The 27,807-nt window shown below is 37.4% G+C and overlaps 1 protein-coding gene across 2 annotated transcripts in view; it reads left to right on the forward strand.

The window, feature by feature from the left end:
- The first annotated feature begins 426 nt into the window (after window positions 1-426).
- The window catches only part of LOC149784061 (uncharacterized), an 80,540-nt gene continuing 53,159 nt past the window's right edge, over window positions 427-27,807 (forward strand). For both annotated transcript variants that reach the window (XM_089932160.1, XM_089932161.1), the window contains exons 1-7: window positions 427-995; window positions 7,597-7,665; window positions 12,333-12,427; window positions 13,985-14,086; window positions 14,691-14,807; window positions 17,942-18,226; window positions 27,525-27,660. In XM_089932160.1, the coding sequence (XP_089788286.1) occupies window positions 919-995; window positions 7,597-7,665; window positions 12,333-12,427; window positions 13,985-14,086; window positions 14,691-14,807; window positions 17,942-18,226; window positions 27,525-27,660 (881 nt within the window). In that variant the 5' untranslated portion in view covers window positions 427-918. The remainder of the gene's footprint in view (window positions 996-7,596; window positions 7,666-12,332; window positions 12,428-13,984; window positions 14,087-14,690; window positions 14,808-17,941; window positions 18,227-27,524; window positions 27,661-27,807) is intronic.

The raw sequence follows: 27,807 nt of genomic DNA on the forward strand, positions 1-27,807 counted from the left end.
ACAACAAGAACAAAACGGAATAAAGGGTCGCTAGGTTGAAAGCATGCGATTAAGAGTACTAGAAAATATATCATTGTTATCTGTTACCCATACTTTGCAAAAATAAATAAATGTTTTCAAAGGAAATGAGATGTATCACTATGGACGCTTTACATTTCTGAAAAGTAAAAGTTCTTAAGTGCGTCAAAAGCGATGACTCCGATAATGATGTCTTCAGCACATTGATGTACAGAATATTACTTTTAATCCTACTTGGTTAAAAACTAGCCCATTTTGTTCTTGTATTTAGAACCCTATTTACAAATGTAAATTATCTGACAGTTTTAATTTCGTTTGGAACGTCCCCGTTTATTCGTCTAGGCCTATAGCAAAGTTTTATCACTGACCGGATGTTTGATAGAAATGACGCACATGCGTAAGAACAGTTCCAGTGGCAGTTGACAATATTAAGCCGTAAAGGCATATAACTTATACTGTACAGTATAAAATTACACGTTGTTAACGCCTGAGAGCTTTAACAGTGCTAACAAATTTAGCCTTGAAGGCTTTAACAATGTAGGGATCGGGTGGTTATTTACTGTTTCATTAGTTTAGTATAAAAAGAAGGGGCATTGAAAGATCGTATTTTCAAAAATACTTTCAAAATTGTCAACAAGATGCATAGTCGATGCTTGCTATCTTCAGTTGGCTTTTAACACCGATTTTTTATGTCAGCGTGTCATGAATTCTATTTGATATTATCCTAAAGTACAAAACTTTCCCTTGGTTGCCTCTTCGTCTTTAAAAGACAACATTAGCTGTTACCAAATATAGGCATTGTGACGTTCTCTATGTAAGATTGACTAGTAACATCCATCGTGGATCCACACTAAGATTCAGGTCTAACTAGGTATCTGCAGAGACAACGTCGTTAGTATCATGGACTGGAAGATCACAGTTTTCTTGATTCTACTTTCTTTCTTGAGCTTCGTAACCAATAGTGATGCACAGAGCTCGTAAGTGAATATTTTCGCATTTTTCACAGTTTTATTCCACTTAATTTTTTCAAACGTCATATTTCTTGTATATGCCCATGATGTCTAGATAACTGACATAGAAATCTAGTCTTCATCCGTTGTTTTTTATTAGAATTTAGAACGTTCAGGTAACTAGTAAATCTATCGACCTTTGTCTACGAAACAATAAATCTGTGGGTAAAATGTTGAAAATTTCTCCTCAGTAACTAGATTGCTTTCAAGCAAATCTTTGCATGAAGAACAACATGTTTCAGACGTAGAATGTTATGCGTAAATACATAAAGTAAGATCTTCACGGAATATATGTGACATATTTCATTTAAGAACTGAATGTTGTACAATCTTAGATCGCTCTAGTTGTCTACCGTTTTACTTTCTCTCTATAACTATTTGATCTCTGTCCTCGTCTTTATGTCTTTGTTCGTTATATCCCTCCGTGATAAGCAGCTTTGTTAACCAGTGTTCAACAGTCATCAGAAGACTGTAATTCGTTTTTTACTTTATTCTGGCAAAGTTGGGCAATTCATGTAGATCAAAATGACGAGAGAGTATTGTACTTTCCCGGATATAAGAGTTCTATGTACCTCCATGAGTCGGAAAAATAATGCGCAGATAAATATCATATACTCAGATGATCCAGTCAATAGCATAATGAAAACGAAGTTCATCGAGTGATTCTTTATTTAGATCATGCTTCATTACAAAAATGAAAAATGTAAAAATAAAAAACGAAAACAAAATATATGAGTCTGTATTCCTCTGCTTTCAGAGGACACCAAATTTTGTCAACATATCATAAAACATTTAATATGGGAATATCAGTCATAACAGTTCCCAGTTTCAAACCCATTTTAAGTGATACAAACCTAGGTTCATTTGTCTCTGGTCTGAAAATATTAATTTAACACAAATTACTTTAACGTGGCTGTCATGTTTACCCCGACCCAGAGTAGCCCCAGTTTGAAACATGTATAATCAAAGTAATTCTGACAAGCCATTGTTTGATGTTAAACATTGCCGCAGGCTACCACTAATCCACAACGTAAGATTGCCGTGGCTAGAAGTGGAGAGCCAGACCTAGGAGTTGCGAAGCCGCCAGTTAGCTAATTATCACCTAGTTGTGGAAATGTTTGTCCAGATCAAAAGAAGTTGCCTGAAGAAGTGGGAGTGTCTTAACTTCTTTTCCCTGCAGACAGACAGACAGGTTGAACTGACCGCTAAGACGATTGGACAGGGTCACAGGGCCACCCAATCAGAATCGAGATAGGGGAGAGACCCTGATTTGGGTAGAATATGATCTCCGCGTCTTCCGGCAAGAATTAGTTCGCTAAGAGAAATTACCCAGAGGAGGTTAGCGTAACTTCGAATAGCCATTCGTTATTGGCGGGAAAATCTTAGAACAGGAAATTCTAAGTACAGACAGCTTCAAATAAGGTCAGTGAGCTAGTTGTTCGGTCTTTGCGGAATGAGACAGCATGTTAATTGTAGGTCGTATGTATACTTTATAATTACTAGAACCGTAGTACGAAGAATTACTTTGTGGTGTTAATATGTTTGCATATTTTGAAGGAATGAGTTGATATTTGTAAAGAATTATATAGCTTGCTAGCCGTCGTAAGAGTTAATATTGTAGATCGCTATATGGGTATCTTATAGTAGACTAGCACATGTGTTCATGTGATTATAGATTTTGCCATTATTGAATATTTGTGTAATGTACAGACATGCGTCTGATTGCTGTCAGATTGTAGTACAATGAGATTAAATATATATGTGTATATACTGACGTGACGCAATGTATTGATGTCTGTATGACAATTCGCTGATACAGTGTTATTGCGCCATTGTTTACCCTGCAAGATGTGTGTGTGAATTTCGATGTGTACGCATGCGTGACAGAAACCGTGATAGCCTTATCTGATGATTAATTGGTGATCTAGTGTGAGGTGAGATTCGATAAAGCAGATGTTAACGCCTTGTGGGTTTTTCACAGGAAGCTTTGAAGGACAGACCAGTTACAGTTTGGTCCCGTAGTCTCAGATAGAGAGACGGAGGAAAGGAGAAGAAAGGAGAGAAGTCAGGAGAAGTTGAAGTCTGGGAGCGAAATTGGAGGAGGAGATAGTAGAGAGGGAAACGGAGTCGAAGGAGGTGTTAGAGGAACGGAAAGAAGGAAGGAATTAGCGGGAAAGAAAGAGATGAGTAGATGCAAGGACAGGGGGAAAATCGAACTCACACTGTAAATCACGGGATGAATTAGGCTGTCACTTGGTCGAGGGAAAGTCGGGTGATTGAAAGTTATCGTTTTTAAATTATCGAATTTATTAAATTGTTATTGATTGAATTTCATCTTCGTGTTCTCTATAATTTAGCCGTCGGCATTGCTGACTGGGGGCTCAGAGCTGTAAATCTACCTCGTCACTAATTTAACTTTCTAACCTCACGAGCCAGGGTGGAACTTTCATCATAATTTAATTAAAATATATTGGAAGAACCACACCCCAATGCGTGCAAACGTCACAGTGGCTTGCCTGTGAACTACGGAAATTAAAATTCAGAATACGGGCTTTATTATTTTTATGAAAGTGCACTTAAGAAATTATATAATATCAAAACTCCAAACAAGCATATGATCTCTATACAATTTACCTTTGGATTTCGGGTCGTGAAAATAGATATCCAGAACTAGCAATTTTTTTATGAAATGCGCATCGGAAGTAAGGATTAACCTGATGATCCCAAACACAACCCAACCCTCATAATTTAGATATCATTATGTAGGTTTCTACACATCTCTAAAGACACTCACTAGAAATAAAATAATAAATTGCCCAGCAAGCTGAATAATAGGTTTTGACAACTGGTGCTTATGTAGATATTTACCAGAATTTAATCCAAGTTGAAAACGCAAATGATAGCCTCCAAAGTAATTGTTCTAGTCTGCAAAATCTAGTTCTGTCATTGGAGTTATACATTATTTAAATTGTGATGTGAAAATTATGTGCTGTAATCCTTTATAGCCAATGCCCTCAACATAAAGGAAAGGTTTCACTTAACAATGCCAAATTATTTTCATTTTTCATTTATTTGTCAAATATATATTTACACGTCAGTATGGATGTCGTCTATATAATAGTTGAAGTTATTGTTAAATCTGGTTAAACCCAGTTGTACTTGTAACACTTTAATGACCGTTGTGTAATGGCCCTTTTCAAGTAGGTATTGTTAGGTTCTGTCGGTATTTACATTCCATGATGACATCTGCAATGCAGATCATTTTCTGGTATCAAATTACGTCATGTATGCATTCCGTTACTACACAAATCAGCATTATTGTACAGAAGCATCAAACACGTCAGTATTAACAAGGTGGTGCATATAATTATTAAAAATACGAATTCTGTATCTGCAACAAATTTATTTTATCTTGTCTATTTATTGTTAGAAAAATAGAATCTTGCTAAATTTTGAAAATTAATACATAGCCTGTACCTTAACGTACGAAATCCACAATCATTAATACAAGACTGAAAGGATTTCAGCTTACGGGAAATATTTTACTAATTAGGTAAATTTGGACACAATCACTCTGTAATCCAATCATCAACTCATTTATTCATGCATCTTTAATTTTAGGTGACATAATATATTATTATTTATTTATTTGAGTATTATTATTATTCCATTTTTTCTTCTTCTGTTTATCTCTATTGAATTTAATTAAAGATGCTATCTGGATGAAATCATCATAATGATCAGGAGTAATAATAATGCTGATGACAGTGATGATGATTATGTTTCTCACATAGTCTGATGATTATGTTTCTCACATAGTCATGTTCGCTGAGCATGAGACTCGAACAAACGCGGACTGAGGTGATGTGCCGATGATCTGTAAAGGTGAGCGCGTTAGCACAAGTGGCCTCACAGGACTGCCAAGTCATAATTGCAAATTGGTGCCATTTTGGTATCAAATACTTGGAATAGATTTTTTGTAGACAGTTTGGTAAATAATAATAATAATAATAATAATCCTTTCTTTACACCAAATACGCTAAACAAAAAGGAAAGATATCACTTAACAATGTTAAAGTCTCTATTTTTTTTCATTTGGTAGTCAAATATATTTCATGAACGTCAATATTGATTGTGATACATACATCACAATTGTTCAATAGACATGTCGAATAAGTGCTGTTACCTCCTCTAGAGATTTACTTCCCTTGTTTGTACCCCCAATGCAGTTAATGTTCGAGTATCAAATTATGAGATGTATGCATGCAGTTACTGCATAAATCAATTTTAGTATATAGAAACGAAATATCAAGATGGAGTACAGAATCACTAATAACAAGAAACTCCACATCTGCAACAATTTCATTTCATCTTGTCTATTCATTTTTAAAAAAAATATAATCTTCGTAAAATTTCAAATTTCATATTTAATCGATATCATAAGAAGTGTTTAATCCTTAATGTATCAAGAAAGCTGGCAACAATTCCAGCTTAGGAGAAATATTTTACAAATTAGGTAAATTTGGACAAAGTAATTCTTTAACTCAGTTATCCGCTCATGTATTTGAGCAGCATTAATTGTAAGTGAAATCATCAAATAAAATGTATTTGCTTATTTGCTTAATAATAATATTTAAATATTTTAGTGTTTATCTCTTTTTAATTTATATAAATATTTTAAGTGGATGAAGTAAGCATGACGATTAGGAGTATGCTGGAAATGGAAATAATGGTCGATGTGTTTTTAGCTCCTATGTAATGTCATCACGTCCGCTATCCTGAAAATGTTTAGTGGAGACACAATAGAGCAGTGCGGGAGATCAGGATATCAGGCTAAACTTATCTAACCTTTTACAGTAAAGAGTTTGGAAAGGAAAATAATTTTCAAGGGATGTATTCACGTGCAGCATTCGAATCATAACTAGACCATATATTATAACACGTGCTATCTCTGTCACACCTGTAAACGACGAAACCAATTTAGAATTTTGAAGACGGTTTTATTCTAAGACAGACTGTAAGAGACCGTGGAATTGATAAGATATATATTCCAAGCCTTCGTCGAGTTAGGATGTGTATTTATGCACCCATGAATTGCTAGCCTTGTCCGCTCAAAAGGAATGACTTTAACGTAGAAACCCTTCAATCTCTAGATATAATTTGAAGTAGATATTGGGCATCATTTTAGGAGTTAATTAATACCATCTCTGGCTATTTCGTAGGTATTTATTGACTTGAGTAACTACAGAATTACTTCATTGCAACTTAATGATTCGTAAGCTTAGGAAAGAGCATAATCCAGTATCATTCGTTCGCTATTTCGTTATAGGAGCCTATTCAACAAAATAATGAAGACATTAATTGCAGATTATAATAGAGGTTAAATACAAATTAGAATGTTTGCCATTATTTCCTGATTTATCCATGAAAATTACTGGAAAAGATTTCTCTATTATATTACAACATGCATCAAACTAGAGACATATTTCCTTTACTGTATGGTTCAAATGTACTTCAAAATAAAGACTTTAAAGTAACCCATGCAGCGTACCTATCGAATGTTCGTTGTCTTCAGAAGGTTTTACTCCAAGATGTGTACAGTGACGTAGGGTTATTATGTTATAGAACATTCTGTAGCCACTGCTTAAAGTATGTACCAAGAATACTGGTACACTAACTGCATAGCCTCGATTATCCCTTTTCGACATTATTCCTTTTACTCATTTTTCCTGTTCTCGTGTAATTACCTTCAACCATGCTCCATACTTTATTTCGGGGTTGGGGGATGAACGTATGGACGAGTGGATGAGAGCGCTGATGCACGAAATCTAAGCTATGTGCATCGTTGCTAGTGGCAATGGCTTGATTCCTGCTTAGTCCGAATAAAACCACTTTAACTTGTCTGATAACAGTGTTGTCATTCTATATAAATTTATTTTATATACGCATGTATCAAGGCATAAAATATGAGATCATAAGATAAATTCTTCGTCTCGTTTTGGTACATAGGTGCCAGTTTTTAGCTATGATTTGGCTCATATACCTTACATTTCTAAATATAAATCAAGTATTTCTGTGCATTCATCTGATTAATCAAGTCCACCTGATCAGCGAGTGACCTCTGGTGAACCCCATGTCCTTATATCTGATCAGGATCCATTTATTGTCGGGATGAGCGCGTGACCAAATAGACTACGAATCTGGCACACGAGAACGAGGCAATAAGTGCCAATAATTATTATAAAAGGTGCACGTGTTCGATTCCTGCTTGGAAACAATTACAACTCTCTAACAGCTGTGATTATATTGGTGCCATAGCACACACACACACACACACACACACACACACACACATATATATATATATATATATATATATATATATATATATATATATATATATATATATATATATATATATTCTTGACTATTTTATAATATACAAATATGAAACATTGTTTAATTTGTTTAGATTGTATCTTATTTATATTTTATAGTCTATCTTATATAGTGAATGTTTTCATTGAGAAATGTTATTTGTAAAGTATTTAATATTGTACTATTTAAGACATATTTGCACAAGACGCCGAATCGAGTATTGGACTGAAACATACTGCTCAGCCATGGTCTGGTGGTGGTAAGTAAACAAACAATCTTAGCTTTCATTATGAAATTGAACATGTCGAATAATAAATTTAATGTAGATATGTTTTAAATCAACAAATGCAGTAGTTTGATTGATCTAGAATGATCTGGAGTCGAGTCTCTCTTAAGCGGAATATACTGAGAAGGTATTTTTGTCATACATTAGGAAACAAATAATGTTCCAGATTTCATTGCTTATATCGTGGCGATCATTCAGGGCTACATAAAAATCTAATCTCAATGTTTTGGATAAGAGTAAAAAGTTATTTAGCGACGTTTGAATATCACTTGCGATACTTTTGTTTCAATTACCCTTGATGAATTAAACTGAAAGCTTATTTATTGTATATATATATATATATATATATATATATATATATATATATATATATATATATATATACTTTAGAACTTTGTTAATACTTTCACAATATATGTATAGTTTTAAATATTTATGCACTCTCGACTGCTAAAATTGCCTCCCATCCCCGCACCACTTAGGCCATATGCACCCTTCTGTATGTCATAATAGGCTACGTTTTGAGGCAACCCAAACCCTAACCCTAACCCTTGACTGCGATAGCCCTGATAGTTGCCATTCCGATGCATCATACTAGTTCGTCACTAACTTCTGCTGAAGAATTGCTTAGAAGTGCCTGATTGATGAAGCGTCTAGTCACTCCAAGCTTAGGTGGCTATGTTAAATAGACTGCGGCTTGTCATTCCAAGCTTAGGTGGCTATGTTAAATAGACTGAGGCTCGTCACTCCAAGCTTAGGTGGCTATGTTAAATAGACTGCGTCTCGTCACTCCAAGCTTAGGTGGCTATGTTAAATAGACTGCGTCTCGTCACTCCAAGCTTAGGTGGCTATGTCAAATAGACTGCGTCTCGTCACTCCAAGCTTAGGTGGCTATGTTAAATAGACTGCGTCTAGTCACTCAAAGCTTAGGTGGCTATGTTAAATAGACTGCGTCTAGTCACTCCAAGCTTAGGTGGCTATGTAAAATAGACTGCGTCTAGTCACTCCAAGCTTAGGTGCTATGTTAAATAGACTGTGTCGCACTGGTCTTCAGAGTGTGAAAGGTCACTATTCTGAGAAAATTATTGTATTTTTATGCTTGGAATTTCAAAAGGACAAGTGTCAATCGAAAATCGCTCATCTTTGCTAACGTATATGACATGTGTTGCCATATTAAGAGAAACTCCATAAATGAGTGTTACTTCGGTCTTCTTGTCGGGCTCAAATGATGGATGCGTGCGACATAACATTCTTCAGTTACGTGAACACACACCAAAGTGTTAATAGTCGACAACATAGTTAAACGCGGATCCAGGATAATTCGACCAGCATCTCGGAAGAGGATTTTATTTCCAAAACAGAGATAATTCCCATAAGTTCACATCGTTGAGACAATTAATAGGAAGGAGACTAATGGAGCTATCAGCGTTCATGATAGCAATACGATTCCAGAGCTTGACCAGAGAACTAAATTGTATATTTAAAACAATACATCTTTAAAGAAAACATACATGTAGTTAGTAATTTCATTCTGATATCCTGCTTTTGGCCAAGCTTTGTGTGGATATACCCAACAAATTATCTCTAAACAAAATCTCTTAGTCTTGATATGTGTTGGTGGCTGCAGCGAGATAACTTTACAATTTCAGAGCTTAGAATGTCTCCAGAGATAAACGAATCAGCACTAGCCGTAACGCAAGTTCATTCCCACCAAAACTTACATATTGACGTCCAACTGCACATATTTACCTGCATTTATCAGGGCTATATTTCTCAAACATCTCAGTTTACTCATTCATCCACAATCAGCTGAGATGCTTTAACTGTCTTAAGCATGACTACCACAAAGACGACTGGAAAAAAATAATCTCTCGTAGGTGTCGAGACGAAGGCAATGATGAATCCTTATGTCAGGAGAAATTCTCCGCAAAATGTCAATTTCTCGTAATCGAAGGACTTCCACATACGTAAACTCGAGAATGATATCCAAAGCGTGAAACAGGATAATGGGATGGCTGTTGCCGAGTGCTGAAACGTTTAAAACCCAAGTTTACAGACTTCACACCTACCGGACATATATCAACAACCACCCCAAAATCACTAGTTAGGCATTACATTAAAATAAAATATGTAACTGTGAGACAAGTAAGAGACCTGGTGCTGCAAGTAAAAAATGGGCTCGATCCGGCCCGCAAAAAGAAAGGCAAATTAATGGCTATAGTGGTAAAAGAAACTGTGCATATCGATTTATATAGATGTAGCTCAGCGTAGCGTATTGTAAATCACGATGTTTAACATAACAATTAAATGTACCTTAATCCAGGAATTGACTGGTCATTTACGTAGAGGAAACTTGGATCTGCTACAGATCCATAAATAGGCTTGTCATTGGACGTACGCTATAAAGGTACTTCGAAAGAGTTTAGAAACGGTCAGAAGTAAACGGATTCGAATTGTTAAATCTGATTTTTTTTTCTTCTGCTGGTTACATAGATCAGGATCACCAGAAACTCTGTCTTGGCTATTCTCTTTTATATTAGACACCACATTATTAGTGTTCAGCTGCTATGGCTCATTTTCATGTTCATTTAGATGCATTAGAGACAAATGTTAAAAATCTTTGTTTAATACGAGTTGTATCAGCACACATATTAAGGAACTAACGGATCGTCTTGCACTGGTTAGACATGATTTTAATCATAAATAAACTTGACTATGGTTCGATTGTGTGCGAAATGTTGTCTGTATATGCTTGATCCAATACACAATCAGGACTTTCACTTTGTGAGCGTGTATAACTTCCCGTAAGAAAGGCTTTTTATAGAGGCAGATGAAATGTATCTTTATCTCAGAAGAACAAGACTGGTTCTTCAGAATGTTACCAAACTATGTTCCAATTTATCTAATCCCGCATATGGTGTAGTCTTTAGGACCAAATATTAAACACTGTATACACAGAACCAAAGTTTATCGCACCTTTGGTTACACAAAATCGTCCATCTGTAGAATCAGAAACAATCGCACCAATATTCCAAAATCCTTTGTTCCCAAAACACTAACTTAGTTATCAAAAAAAGTTTTTAAACAGTCATTTGGTTTTTCAAGTAAATTCAATGAAATAAGAACCCCAGATCATGATTATGTCCATTTAAATCGACAGAGCTGGAGACAAGGTTGTAGATGCCACTGAAATACTCAATGGAACCATCTCGAGCCGGTTACCTGATCAAGTTTCTATTCTTTCACCACATAACTACGCCATATTCAAATTTTCAACGACATCTAAGCGTCACTATTTCAGATTCTCTTTTCAGCTTGAAAAATGTTCAAAACCTTAAGTGAGTCCACCTGTTTAATCTTTCATAAGCAGGATTAGCTCAGTCTTGAATAGCATTTTCTACTGTTGGCTGCATAGACAAATCAGTGCGAACGATAACAAAAATGCAGATAAGGAATCCAAACCTGCCGTGCATGAGCTCGTTTCGGTTTCGAAGATTACTTACAGTGACATCGTGTTTTATGTACTTGGCAGAAATGTTCCATGAAATCTCCACACACAAACTTTGGAACCTCAAACTCATTATTTTGAGAATGTCATCCTTCATATGGAACAACCACAGAGATGAGTCTCATACATAACTCTTGAAGGTGAACTTGTACTAGACAGAAATCTTTGCAAGTAGAACACATCTTATTGAAAGCTTCGACTTCCATTCTGTGAAACAGAAGATATGCTACCGAATGCAGTCTTGGACATTTGGGTGGCATAGAATTTATATAATCAAGTTTGTACATATCTTTTAAGGATATCATACTTGGACCTTTAGTTTCCAAGAATTGTTTTTGTTGTACTACATGTTTATGATTATTTGAAAACACTTCTCCGATATAGTATAGATTTTTCTTAATTGCAATTAATATCTTTACCTCTTATTTGGCAGCGACTACTATGTTCACGTATGATTAATTATCATGCATACATTTATGTCAGTGTCTGTCGAGGATAAAATTGACCATCGCAGTGAAATCTGTATGTTTTCATGGTGTCATGTTGATTTGTATTCGCATCTGTTAAGATTCTGTAGCAAAATTTAATGTGCCAACTGCTATTATGTTTAGCTTTGACATGAGTGTCAGCAAATGTGAGTGATCTATTTATATATTTTATAATGAAATTTTCATCTAACCTTTCCAAAAAATATCACATGAATTGATGACCGATTATATATAAAAGATTTATTACAAGCATTGGTACGTACTTAGTGTTAATTCCTTGATGTCGCTAAAAAGTATTGTTTCTCGAGTTTTACATCGATGTATTATGAGCTCCAAATTGTGATTAAGGGTTCCTGGAAAGGATAATACGCTATAAAATTAAATCGCTATTTATTTTGTTTTCATATATATGACACCATGTCATTTCTTACAATTATGTCTACAGGTACTGTGACTCCAAACAGTGAATTCGCCTGAAGGTATTAGGATTCTAAACCGTGAATTCGTGACGAAAGTTTTCAAATTTATGTCAACTTTCTTCCCTACTGGTACAAATTTAGAATTTTATCATTAGGTGTGGAAAAAAATGATAAGCATTCTAACAATATACATACTTCTTATGACTGTTTTCATTCTCTTTCAAGGTGCGCTCACCATTCCACTCGTCAGCATGCTAGAACTATAATAGATAACTATTGTTGTCCAGGGTGGGTGGATGGTAGCTCCCCATGTAGTGTTCGTAAGTATAACCTGGCAATGAGATTTATAATTCATTTATGTTCTACTACCTCAATATTGTTTTGAAATATAAAGTCTGAACTATGAAATGTAACAGGACCGACAACGTCTCATACTTATTGAAGTTAGACGGAAGTTTTAATCAGTCTAAATAGTGTTAACATTGTTCAATCACCAGTGAGTGATGTTTCCTTGCATAGTCGTTTTATTCTGCCGACGTTTAAATTATTGAAAATCGTTAATCATTTATGACATCTTTTTCTTTGCATTATTGAAATATTTACCTTTTTTAAGCGGTGGACCATTTCGAATTATGTAAATATCCCCTCTAGCAAAGGATTTTGGTCGATTGTAATAACAAAGTGTAACAAATGTTTGCGACAAGAAAAAAAACAATTTATGCTATCTTTCCAGATTAAGCATTGTTTCTTTGGATCATTAAATTTGTAGTTTGTAGCAATTGTGAAATCTAGGAAAATAGTTTTATTTAAACAACTCATTTCTTTAAGAGAGGCAAATATCTATGAAAAATTTGGGTATAAGAAATAGTTTTAAATAACTCATTTCTTTAAGAGAGGCAAATGTCTATGAAAAAATTGTGTATAAGAAATATTTTTAAGCAACTCATTTCTTTAAGAGAGGCAAATATCTATGAAAAAATTGGGTAGAAGAAATAGTTTTAAATAACTCATTTCTTTAAGAGAGGCAAATGTCTATGAAAAATTTGGGTATAAGAAATATTTCTAAACAACTCATTTCTTTAAGAGAGGCAAATGTCGATGAAAAAATTGTGTATAAGAAACATTTTTAAACAACTCATTTCTTTAAGAGAGGCAAATATCTATGAAAAAATTGGGTAGAAGAAATAGTTTTAAATAACTCATTTCTTTAAGAGAGGCAAATGTCTATGAAAAAATTGGGTATAAGAAATATTTCTAAACAACTCATTTCTTTAAGAGAGGCAAATACCTATGAAAAAAATGGATATAAGAAATAGTTTTTTACAACTCATTTCTTAAAGAGAGGCAAATGTCTGTGACAAAATTGGGTATAAGAAATAGTTTTAAACAACTCATTTCTTTAAGAGAGGCAAATGTCTATGAAAAATATTGGGTATAAGATAATGGATAAGATATTTCTGACTTTGCAATTGGAATTGTAGTAAATGTTGTAGAAGGTTATATTCTTAAAAGCATATCCACATCTTCAAGTGGGTTTAGAGGGCTACATTCGGTTCTAGATCGTGCAGTCATTCTTACAGAAGTTGTCTGTGTTGATGGGGAAGATAAAAAAGCGATACTGTAAATCTTCATAATATACAGAGTCTCCTCAGTTCCCCTCTTCATAGCCTCTCAAACACTTGTCAATAATTCTGTTCTCGGAGTACGGACCAGATCGTAAGACTGCTATTTACATTTTCAAACTACAGTACCTTTGAAGAAATGTATGCACTGCATTAAGCGGAAGAAAGAATTATGGGTCGTGTTTGAACGAAAGAGGAGACATCAATGCATTAATTTTGAAAAAGAAATAATGATCCAAATTTGGATCTTTACAGCAATTTGTAACCCGTCATGTGGGAATCGTGGAACATGTATTGAGCCAGGTAGATGTAGATGCAATTACCCATATTCAGGAGAGTACACGGCCTGTGCAACACGTAAGTTGAAAGAATGGTTTGCGAAACCTTTGGTTCTGTGTAAATCATTGTGTGATGGATGTGAGCATGTTTATTGGATGAACTCTCTAAATTATGTCATTTCATTTTAATCCTATGACAGTTTTCCAGTTCGTAAAGTATATACTTTGTAACCTCACTCGTCCATATAAAATGATCCAATCCGTTACCAATGAAAAGAGTGGCCATTCTTATTACGTATTCTTGGGTCCCTTTTTGTTTCCATATGCATATGCGTCTTATGTAATAAGACTTGGATGCATATAATTCCAATTCAATATGACTATTTCACCCTATCCCAATGTGCGCATGTTTGGTTCACAAAATCACCATTCTGAATACAAGTTGACAGTATAAATATTCAAAGTCGTCTAATTAAGCCTGTCTTTATTTTGTCTCTCTTGCAGCACAGTTTCATAAAAGCATTCGTTATCTGAATCACAAGATTCTTAACATTCTTTTTTAAATTTTGAAACTTTTTCTTGTTCGTTAAATTGAAATTTCGAGCGGTATTAGTGAACGACGTCTTGATTATTCACCTGCATAGATACTTTAAAAAATAATGTAATGAAGTTTCTGATTTCAGTAAAATGTTCACATTTGGTGCCATGTTATCCCGGGAAGTGCTTAGGTTCTGAGGCGTATGATTCATGTGCATGTGACACTGGATTCTCTGGGACTGGACAAGATGCTTGTTTAACAAGTCAGCTCTCTATCTGTTACTCTTTCTTTCTCTCTCTCCCCTCATTCTATCTCTTTATATATATATATATATATATATATATATATATATATATATATATATATATATATATATATATATATATATATATATATTATTTATTTATTTATTTATTTACACTTGAAACAGGAATGGTAATTAGAAAAAACAAAGTCGTATTTAGAAACTGGATCCTTGATTTAGATAGAAGGATAAGTCATATCAGCTTAGAGTTAGGGTTATAATAAACACGTTTTGGATGAGAAAGACCGGCAGATCGTGATGGAGGGGAATCCGAACGGAGAAAGATAGTTTGTGAAAGCGTAAGGAAAACAAATTAGAGAAAAGGAAGCAAAATTTAATTGAATAAGACAAAACAGATTCAATTTAATTTTGCACCAGCTGGGAGGAGGATATATTTAGGAATAAGGAAATAGGAAATGAGGCACAAGCTGGCAATGAAGGCAATGGACGTTAAGCAAAAGTGTGACCAAACTTATGACACGGATAATATAAAAGGGTCTAGGTCGCCACATTCTCAGAGAAGATAGAGAACGCTTTTAAATACTGATCTGAAAAAGATCTGTCAATAACGTTACAATGAATCGCTACATTACCCAAGGGAAAGCCCTAGATGAATAATCCCGTCATCCCTCGAGCTATGCAACAGATTGTGAAACTTTAGATAAGCTCTTCAGTTAATCATACAGAATGTTAGGAACAGGTTTTAAATTTAGAAAGCAGCTGAAGTGTCTGTATATATGTATGTATTGATTTATATGATTGGTAAGTAGGTCCAGGGATTATTTACAATGGTTACTGAAATAGAGTGGGAATAATACGCACGAATGCCTGTCTGATATATTTTTTAAAGATTTCATAGATGGCCTTGTGTTTATATGTGGATCCTTGACATAAGAGGCTATTTAGATGGTAAATGGCTAGACGGCTTGTTTATTTTGAAGATGCATTAGTGAGACTAAGCATGTTATATCTTAAGATAATAACGACCTAAACACACGAGGAGGCATGAAGCTAGTTGCCAAAGTGACCCTGCTTATAGATGGGACGATAGATTGATACGAAACAGGTGATAGTTACATCAATAAACTAACGATATATAAAGGATGGAAATATACATTTTATCGATTCCCTAAGACATCATATTAAAACGTAGCTGTTGGAACTGTAAGCTTACACCATGTCATATAGTGCACTAAAGTGAAGGAAAACATTAGATACGTGAATATTAGAGAATCCGCAAGTCAAAAGCGCCATATTTTCGGGAGGCAGGTGGTTTTTCTTTTAAAAAGCTAGACCAAGGATAACACTAACGGGCAAGTAGTTGCGGTTTGGGCGACTCCGAATGTGATGGAGTAGGTGTAAAATCGTAAGAAACAGGCTTTTTCGTAAATCCCCTTTTGGTGTCACTGAATGAGAGAGTCTAATAGAATATATGCTGAAGTATGGACCGAGACAAGGAAATCCAGTCAAGGGGTTATATTATTTGTCTCCCCGAGATGTTTTGTGAGCAATGAGAGTCTCGAGCCAAGTGTTTTTGTATATACTGAGTATTAATGCGAATATATTAATGAGGGCAATGATATGAACTGTCGACCCTAAGTACACAAGTTCTACGCATCAGCAAATAGCAACATATAATCCTTTTGATATGATTACTGTATTTTCACATTTAATCTATGGATGTCATATGAAATTGACAATAAATAATTAATATCTTTAATCCGATTAAGTTTAAGCTTTAGTCAGTTATAATATAGTTAGAAGGTTCTAAGATAGGCATCTATACGATACACTGCTGTACATTATGCCTACTGGGTACAGTTCTAACAATGTGTGTCGTGTAGTGTCAGGAAATTTCAAATTCATGAATTTCTTGGACATATGGTAGGTGTTGCTATTATTAGTGCAATGAAGGCTACAGGAAATCATTTTGTGTAATATCATGTGGACTTATGAACGAACCACTCTGGCTGATAAGTGCATGAGTTTTCATATGCAATCGCATTATTAGAATTTTGTTATTTGTGGCCAGTGATGTCTGTTGCCTTTGTGTCTGGAGCTCTATCAAATAGCTCGACAGGTTATCAAAATGGAGAGACCTTAAGCATATATATGTTGTTGCTGTTGTTGAATTTTATAACAACTCCGTCAGGCACACTAGAGACATCAATGATTTCTTTTTAAAAATATTTCATTGAGCATGAACACCATGACTGAGACGACAGGTCTGATATAACCAAACTGAGATAGGAGAAGTAAGGTTAGCAGAACAGGTAGATTTCTCTGTCGAATGGGTGAGAAAAGCGCCCTTTCGTTTTCATCATCGACCTTGATACTCCGTCATGCAATGGACATCATCACTGTACACATGCTTAAAGACAATTTGAGACTTGCTAATTGAGGCAAACGACTACGTCCAAATTCACACTAAACTATAAGCGGATTGACCGAGGACATGAACGAAGTTATATTTCTCAAATCCACTTGCCAACATGTTGCGCAAAGAATTCGACCAATAAAAGGATCCGCTCGGTCTTTATGATTAGCAACAGTTAAGACACGAGATGAAAAGCGTTGTAATGTTTGGGGAAGTTCTATAATTATGTAACAGATATATTACTGTATAGATAATCGACTGTTTCAGACAGCAGACATTTTGTCAGGGAGCTGCATTCCGAAATCTTAGGTCACATATGCAGAATGTGGTACGTGCATTAAGTATCAATAGTTACTTGGGGACTAGAATTGAAAACCAGATCCGACTTTCTCGACTGTCATTGGCATATAAGAAAGTACCATTTTGCACGATTTTGAAGATCACATAACAATTTCCGGGAACTGTTTTAGACTTGGGAAGGGAGGGGCGATCACTAGATTCCATTTAGGTCACTTGTCAAAGAACAAAAACGCAAAAGAAAAACTATTCTCTTCCACTCGTAGTACCATCATTCATCACCACGTCAACACGAAGAACGTCGTTAATTAATAAGTGACGACTAATATTAACGAAGCACTAGAACTACCATTACTAACTGCAAGAATAGCAATAATAATAATAATAATAATAATAATAACAATAATAATGATTACAGTGGCAAAGGACAAGGGAATGCCGGATATTGGTCTCAGCACAGTTACCTTGTCTCATATCAGACGTACGGACAACTCAACCAAATTTTCCTTTGCCATGGACGGAACCACAGACCTTAAGGACACATTCTGGATTAATCAAAAAGATTTCAACTATATTATGTTTGAATTCCACTCCCTGTACGAACCTCCATCGCTCTCATATAGACCTAACTATATCCGTGACTCTGGTTTCGGCATCGTGGGAGGTCAAATCTTTGTCAATATTTCCAAGATTCCAAGATCAGGTAAAATTAATTCAATCATTTTGGTTCTTCCATACCTTATACATATCTTTGCTATATACTCGAACAAAATAAATCTATTTGCCTTTCTTTGCAAACCCCAGCATGCTAAACCTTTAAAGCTACACTTTACATAGATTTAGCCCCACAAAACCTGTGCTATGCGCCGTTTGAACTTATCAAATTATCAAAAGATGAAACAAATAGGACTTAGTGTATTTCCTCAGTTTTATATTAGCAGGTGCGAATATTTTGATTTAGAATACAGTTTCACTTATATATATTCTGACGTCTTATTCAGCTTTGAAGTTTATTATTTGTATTGTATTATGCTGTATAAACTGCCAGAGAAACATTAGAAAATGCACAGAGAGCTGTAGAAATTGAGTGAAACAAAGACTATCAATCACCCCTGTAGAAAGTGTCTGAAACTGCTTTCCTCATTAGCCTGGGTTCCTTTCTGACATTTTTCTAAATACAGTTGTTCCTAAATGAAACCTTACACACAATGCACTCACTGTGTAATAAATTTAAACTGGAAGAACGCTCCAACTTACCGGCGCGTGAGAAAGTTCTTCTTGCACGTATTGTCTTGTTGCAAAATTGACTGTATCAACATAGTTTGGGATAAATGCAACCGTCACGCCGCTGTGTCTGATTCCACCGTTGTCACTGAGCTGAACCAGGATCTTTACCACAAAGTCGCCTTTCTACTTATAATAGTATCTCGATTGTCTACTTTTGACTTTTTCAGTTTGACAGTGTGATCTTCATAAATTACAAGGTTACCTGGGTCAACGTCAACAGCTATGTTTGCAAATCAGCTAATATCTACATCAGCACAGTGTTGTCGAACAGAGTAACGGCCGTAAATGTTGATACATATGGTTGTATAATACTATCACACATACTTTAATGTGACATCAATATAAGTGTTTGCGGGATTGACGAGTGTTCCAGTACGCACAGCGCTTCACCGACAAAAAGACCGCGTATGGGGTCATCCAGCCGTGTTTGTAGTGACATAGTCAAATAATAAAAACGGTAGATGACTCCGTCGTCCAAGTCTAAAGGATACATAATTAATAACCTAAAATGGCGGCGCACGTCCATACGAGTCAAACTAGAAACTATGTTGAGGTGTTACCGCACATCCAACCCAGTGAGTACCAGGGCCTGTTGATCAATCCAGATTGACGATGCTGGTTTCACGTTTGCATGGCACTATTGATGCAAGTTCATCTCGCATAAAAAAGCGAAAATGTTTAACGGAATTTGCCATCGCAGGAAAATCAAGATTGGTCAACGCCGCGATTTTCTGCGATTTTGTAATCAAAGACCATTGCCCGAGGGTAGTCGACGACTCGGGACTGGCAATAGAAAGCTTCTTCCGTTTTATGTGTAATTCCTGATGCAGTTCCGACAGCTCATAACGCTGCAGCCTTGAAATTTTGGAATCGCTGCAAGAAATGGAAATAGTCCACATTTCTTTGCATTTGTGCCACCTCTGACTCGGATAAATAAAAAAGTTACTAAGGTATTTTGTGTCAGGCTGCACTAATCTGTGTGAACTGTGTTTGGGTCAGCCACTCGACGACATTTCCAGTTTGCTGCAAACAATTTCACTCTGACCCCACTATTGTATTTGTTTGCGTGTTTCATTTTTCAAGCTGACTTTAAGTAAGATCAAACTTCACTTCGTGATAGACATTATTATTCATATACGTAACACGTTCAATAAAGAATTTTCCACAGGTGCATCGATCACTCTAATTTGGCCCTCAGCACTCTCCAGCAGCATCTTGTCGGAAAGTATCATAGCATAGCAGATATAACAAACACCCACTATACTGACATGTGCTTGAAAATGCATGTCAAAGATTGACTGCTTGAACAATTCCAGATGTCCCAGTGAAAATTAAGAACAAATTAGGTACAACCTTTGAAAGTCTTATATGGAAATCTGCAGACCCGTGTCATCGTTCTCATGTATGTCCATGTACGACCACATATTGTGATATGCACGTGCAATATGAAGAGTGGCTTTTGCATAGTTTAGCCGAATTTCTTCCGAAGATTCCCGATGTCCATTTAACAGAATAAAGGTACTTCAGTCTCGTATAAGTTGTCAAATATTATTGTACTCTGTGTCTAGTCATTATCTCGTGCTGTAAGTTGAAACGCCACAAACACGAGTTTTAGTGCAGTTAGTCCATGCTGGGTAATTATTTGCCAGGTAAACTGTCCCCCGATAGCAGTTGGTGTGTGTGCGTCTGTAGTATGTGCGAGAAATGTCAACAGTGACGTGGTTCCGGATTGCAGAAATGATAACAACCGTAGATCTGTACTCACTGAAGGGGATAACACAGGCATCCACAGTGTTAATGTGTCTAATACAAGTTTGCCAGCAGTAGCGATAAATTGCATCGGTGAAGCTTTGCTATCGAAACACACCGTTCGTTTAGCTCCAAACACCACCTTGTGAACATATCTACAAAACCCAAAGATGTGACTGAGAGAAATTGCGCACTAAAACCTCAGCGAATCACCAATGAGTTGTGATTGGCGCTCTGCAAAACCAGTTTGGGTTAGAACCTCTCGCTAAAGAGACGGTAGCACCACATTGGCTTGATCACTTACATCATTGACAAAAATCTTGATTGGACAATCGGTTCTCGTGTAATCGGTGCCCTATCGGGCTAGTCCAAGAATTGTCCCCGACATCAGCTTTGTCCAGAATGGATTCGATTTCGTTTCCATCGATGTAATAACGTGCACTGTTAAACAACTCTATAATTACATTGTTACCAAATCCCACTGAGCTATAAGCATTGTAATTAGAATTGTTCTCAAGTATGAGTTTTAAATCAAATTCCAAAAATGCTTCACATAGAAGGAAAACACAGGTGTCTTGTACTTGCAATTCTGTTTTCATTTGATTGGTATCCCTGGTTGGATAGGGGTAATACTGAAAATCTCTTGCTTTGATCCGATAACACAGGCGCTGTCACGTCAAATGCTTTATCAAACACTACTTTGAACTGGTTTATACATTATTGATTTTCCTTATTACTTCATTAATACTTCAAGCGGAATTGATTCGTTCGATGATGATGTAACTGGAGCCGTCTTTGGTGCTCGTGTTACTAATTGCCTTATTCGATCTCGAAGCATCTGAACTGCTAGAGACCCAGTTGTTTCAATACATCCACATCGTCACTTTAAATAATATTCTCAACTCTCATGACAACGCGCAATGGTAGGCTGTGTGGGCTTTTATTGCACTCGCAAATAATCCACGAACAGCATCGCCGAGCCCAGTTCCGTAATAGGTCGTATTCACGGGTTGTCTCGCGTTGACTATTCTAATTGGGATCACATGCCCACGCACGACCGTCATTGTTATTAATTGTCAGGACGATCTCTAATGTACAGTTGTATCGTCGACGTTTTACCTCTCATATCCAACACGTGCTCGTCTTGACCAATCAGGGCAACATGAATATGTGTCAGCCGAGTATTTTCTCATGACATATACAGGTGATGTGGGCGTAATCGATATCAAGTCACCTGGTTCCATGGAGGGTGAAACCCCAAACATAATGTAACTAAATCTGCCGTATCGGACTTGCTTTCGGAACTGCCACTGTCAGCGTCACAAGTTAAATGCACCCTCGTTGTTGAACTAATTCTTACAATGTCAGATGCGATATGATATCCCTCGCGCAAAAAATCGTTTATCCTCTAGGATGTGGCCAGGCCAACCAAACACTGTCCTTATGGATGACTATGCAGTAACCACCACATACAATTGAGATTTGATGGCAATAACAGTAATGAGTGTGGACTAGCTCGCATGGAAATCTTAGAGTTTTTCCAGTCACCACCGAAATGCTTCATCGAATTCTTCATTGATAGTATGCCAGTTCAGGCAACTGTCTTTTAAAAACAAAAATGAATTGTTCGCAGGCAGGTCTCCAAAGGGTTGGGATCGAATATCGAGCTAACTGTAATATACTCGAACCGAAGCTAGTGCGATCTCAAGTGTGCGTGTGTCCCCAGCAGTCACAGGTACAGACAAACTCACAGTGAATTATGGTTTAGTGTATGAGGTAACGCTTTGGACTGCATTTACAGTCATCTGTTGCATTGCAACATTGATTACGCAAGACGTGAAACGTCTCAACACACACCGTTTCGATCATTTCAGAACCCATCGGTTAATGAACCTCGTTCGTCGTATACATCATGATTATCTTCAACAAGTTAATGCATCAACGCGCGATATTTGACTCTATCCATTAGACGTAGCCTCATTAATGACTTAGGGGATTGTTGCACGCACAAACTGATCCCATAAGTATTTACAATTGACCCATGGTTGTTAGGGTCACACCGTCCACGGGGTGCAAGCACAGCAAGGCCCTGTCATTTATTTGCTTGTGGATATACTAGTTTGGAAACTTAAGTTACAGATGTGGGTGGAGTTGCAGGTGCGATAAGTTGTTGATAGGTTAGTGGTTTTAACCACTTTTTCGTCCATCTCAGAGGAATTTTCATAGGTAATTCGGCTGTTTGATATTGAGCTAGACCGTTTTCCGTTTGGGGTTATACATCCTGCTGGCCATGGAGTTTAGACAGTTCTTGTTGACGCCATTTATGTACTTGTTTGATCAGCCACGTCCAGTGAGCGAAATTGAGGGATATTTTGTTTCATTAACCACATGTTAAAATGCTTTTATGCAGGTGTAGGTGCAGATGCATGCTCCTGTTCAAGTTCTTCTTTTCTATGTGCAGAAATTGGTCGAGGAGCAGTACGAGCCCCAGAACTTTGTCGTGGCAAATATAGTTGTGATAATGATAGTTGTGCTCGCATTTGTACACGTTCTCTATATATCTCTTCACCTTATTCATGTTTTCCTCCTGTGAATGCATTATTCGTTTGAAGAAATTCAGCCCACCGAGCTCCAGTAACTTATTTCTTTCCAGTAATCTCCCTGAATACCATTTTAGGACATTCTCTATGAATTCTTTTACAATGTGTCATTGTTAGTATTTTATTATGTACTCTTTCCAGTCGGGAGTCTGCAAAGAGCAACACGCATATGATTTTCAAACAACATCTGCGAGCTAGTTCATTACAAAAATGATGGTGGTGTTGACAGCTCTGACTTGTAGTCGGGTGGTACATCTTGTAATTTGGTAAGTGCCTCTCTCACATCCTCGCGCATGGGTATAGCCCGAGCCTCACGCATGGGTATAACCCTGGCCTCTCCAAATTCTTTAGCGTCTTCTTTGACTTGCTTAATATCCCTTGGCAATATCGCGATAGTCTCTGTAGTTGATCGTCTTTTTGATATCCTTGATGCGTTTGGCTATTTTACCAAGTGACCCAGAGTTGGTTCTCTTCCAGTTAGTGGTGCCACATGTTATACGGCTGCACTGGTGGCCTTTGTAATTTAAGGTCTGAATGGTCGGCGGCACACCAAATCCAATAGATGTTTCCAAGGCCATACGCTCCAATGACACGACATATCATCAAAATGTTACAGGTGTCACGGATCACTTTGGGCACATGGGAGTATCGTTGGGTCAAATGAATTACGTCCGTGTTTTTGTGCTGGCCTCGTAAAAATATTTGTGCAGGATTGACTTGATTCTCGAGCCACACATCGTGGTACACCACCAGGTTGTTTTTGTTGTCATCCAAATGGCCAATGATAGGGTGTCGTCAATGGTGGAAAAGAAATAGACGTAAGAATTGTTACCACTTGTTAATAACCTTTGTTACCCAACTCTTTTTGAACATCTTTAAGCACATTATAACACGGCTGATCATCGGCCATAAGCCAATGGCGCAATCACGGACAACAAGTCTTAGGTTAGCCATCGTACAACCATATTCAACAACAGTTGTGTTTTTCCTGACCAGGCGAGGCCAATAATTAGCGCATGAACTGAGCTTGGAAACACGGTTTTGTCACCATTGTTCGCCTGTTTAGGTGTTGCTTGTGCGGAAAAGTCTTTGCCGCTCCTTTTACCTTCAAACGCATCTGCGAAATGTCATTGAATAATTGTATGTCGTTATAATACAATCATGTCTTCATATTGCGTGAGACGTCGTACCAGAAGTTGAACTCGAGTTCAGACAGCTAATGGACGAGCAGCGGTTACAAGAACTTGTGTTCGGTTTGGAGCCAAGAAGTTGCGGTTAACCATGGTTTTAAAAGAAAAATCACTGGCTGAGGCGAAATTCCGATTACATTATCAACATTACCAGGAACGCCGAGGAGTAAATATCTGGGCGAAAATATCCTGGCTAGAATTACTGTGGGACTGGCACGCGCCTGCATCTACGACTCGATTGTCAAAACCATGCAAAAGTCCAGAGAAACACCTATCAATCACGTTGATGTTGCATGTTACCAACATGATCGTTTTAGCAAAGCATCTGATCATATCCGTGCACGTCAGCGCGCCGATGTAGATCTCAGTTGACCTGAATGCGACGGACCCTACTTTGGGAGAATGAATCGCACGATGGGTTGTCAAAGGATTTATGAAAGCCAATATTGCATTGGAGGATCCACCTTTAGTGGTGGACCGAGGCCACTTGGAGGCATACAAAAGTAAACCAGTTTACAAATTGGACACAAAGGCCGCACATTATTCAAAATATACTACAGTCCGCCTGGGTATTGGAGAGGTGAAGCCGCCATGGAACAGTCAGCCAGTGCTCCGAAGGTGACTTATGGGGGATTGCCTTAGCATGGTTAGCGAAACAAGCGCTGTGGAAAATTTATTTACCTGTGCCAAGAAAAATTTCGCAGGTTGGTTCTATGTTCTATCGACAAGGTAAGTCACGCACCTACAAATGCGCGCTCACCATTGCCGATGTGGCCAGCCGATACAAAGTAGATTAGACATTGCCATCTAAATATTCTGCAAGTGTCGCTGATGTACGCCTTTTTGGAGATTAATTTGTGCAGTATCGATCCATTGAAATCGACCGACCGGAAGTAGCTGCATGATAGTCCATCCTTGCAATATATTTTCATCTAGATACATAATGCAACTATTAGGGTCAGCTGGATTGTCCCCGGACACGAGCGTATATGTGACTAGTCATGGATATTCTACAACGAATTGTTCGCTCAATAAGCAAATGCTGAATTGTACGCAGATACAGATCGTGTTAGTCACAGAAAATTTGCACTTGAATGTAGACCAAACTTAGTTTGCATGTTCGTAGTCGGCGGCGGAAATACCTTCACGTGACAACAATGAATAAAACGCCCAAATCTGTGGCAGCAAAGTTTCGGCAAATTTGCTCTGGTCGTGCATGTACTCGTACGGCTACACCTCATTTCTCGAGATCAGGTACTAATTGGTTGGACAATCTCGAGGAGTGATTTTGATACTATTCGTCGTCAGATCGCTCACTAACTACTCGAGGGACGAGTTCACAAAGTAAATCGAGGCAATGAGTTGCAATTGTCGCAGCCGAAATTATGTATTTTTCTATGTTGCTGTGATCACGTTAATCGGTGAGTCTTATGTATGCACTACTGCTTGAATGATCAAATTGGCGATTGTACCCAAGCAGGTTATGAAGTACCACAGGAATTTTGATTTTTGTTGGTATAAATTCTCAACTACAGATTACACGCGTTGTGTGCGGCCCCTCTGTATGCACAAGTGGCGTGACTTTGATCATGGACTTTTGGAACCGGGACTGCAACGTCTGCACGTATAATTCTTACTGTGATAGTTGCTGTGCCGATGAAGCAGCCGACTAAGATCCTTGATCACCCAGCAGCAACACATCAATCTAAATTATTTTTTGATGTATATGGGGAGATGGAGCTAGCAGATACATACCTTTGTCAAACGTGAATACATTAACAGCGACATCTGCGTAACGTTTTTCAAATTTCTTCAATGAGACTTTGGTCATTTGCACGGGAAACTCAATAACACTAAAGTCAAATTTACCTAGGTGTATCCGGTATTTTCGAGGCATGCCTTGAGTTTCATTCACCGGGTACAGTACCAACAAAATTGCCGATTCCGACCAACATATGTCAAAGAGTTTTACTTTGATAACTGACATTGGTGGGACCATGAACGGCTATTGAGGGGTGGCAAGTGGGGAGACCGCCCCAGGCTCCGCTCTTGAGGCGGCTCCACACTTCAGGCCTAAGGTCGTCCTTATGAGTTTGTCAAGCTATATTCTCCGGTAAATTGGAAACGCTGATACACGCCACACGTAATGCACGCAAAGTTGCGAAGTCAACTTCTGGCTCCGCGCGGTCATGGTTGGCCCTAGGCCCCACGTACTCCTAACGCCACCTCTGGGCGGGACCCATTTTGGTGTGGCTATGTAACTGGATCCAAGAAACGGGCGATAAGGAGAGAGATGGACCTCGATCCGGCCACTTATTCCAAGAATCCATTCCGATCCTGCATTGGTGCATTTCTTCAGCGTTTCCAGAATCTTTTCAATGCCTCTGAGAATTAAGCTGCTCTCTTTGCGGTTCAGGATCACGCGGGAACCACTGCGAATCCACATAGTAGTATTTTTTCTGATCCGTCCTTGTCACAACTAAGCGGCTTAACCAGATGAGCGCTGAGGAAAATGGCTACTTTGACCCTATCGGGACCAAATATTTGTAACACCGCTACGATTCTAGGAGTCAATCTCTCTCTCTCTCTCTCTCTCTCTGCGCGATTAATTGTCGTCGTTTCTACAATCCCTGTAAACGTGAAGTAGTACAAAAGGCCGGGTTTTGCCCTACGGACCCCCACTTTAGTCTTGAATAAATCGCTCGTTTCAACTGTCTGTTTCTCTATGTGAACAAATAAAATTCAAAGTGAATCACACACAACTCTCGCGTAGGGGTTAAATGGTCATGGTGGGTAGAGGCGAGGACGGGCGGACTAGTAAGGAAAAGCAACCAATTTGTGTACTATTTGTCTGAGTTGGGAGCGAAACTTTAGAAATTTATGTCTGCTAGCTATCCTATATATGTTGAAATGGCGCAAGCCTAGCATAAACGTTCTAATTATTCTAATACAAAAGAAGTAATTTACATCACTGCTTGTTGAGGTTGATATGTGTACTAGCCATCTGTGTCGAGCATCACATTCGTTTAGTACCAAGCTTATGGTGATAGATCTAGTATGTCCAGAGTCATACTCATGTAGTTACCAGATTATGGTAATATATGCATTATGTCAAAGTCATACTCTTGTGGTTCCCAGATTATGGTGAGTTACTTTTGATTGTATCTCCCATTAGGTGGTGCAATACGTGATGTGGCCTTTTCAAAGCAATACACCTGCAGTGGTCTCTCGTATACAGTTCCAAACAAGGATATCGCCAAATGCATTGTAACAGAAAAACAATTCTATATAAACTTGGAAGATGGTGACTGGTAACTTCTTTTTCTGTCCTTTTTACTCGCACACATTCATAAATTGTCAAATATACATACAGTGTTCGATATTTTCATGCCTTACTATAAGCGTTTACGATATTTCTGTATAATTCACATTGTAGTTGGGAAAATAATTGCCTAGTG

Source organism: Sinohyriopsis cumingii, chromosome 14 (assembly GCF_028554795.1).
Source record: "Sinohyriopsis cumingii isolate HCF-2022 chromosome 14, ASM2855479v2, whole genome shotgun sequence".
Lineage (NCBI taxonomy): Eukaryota > Metazoa > Mollusca > Bivalvia > Unionida > Unionidae > Sinohyriopsis > Sinohyriopsis cumingii.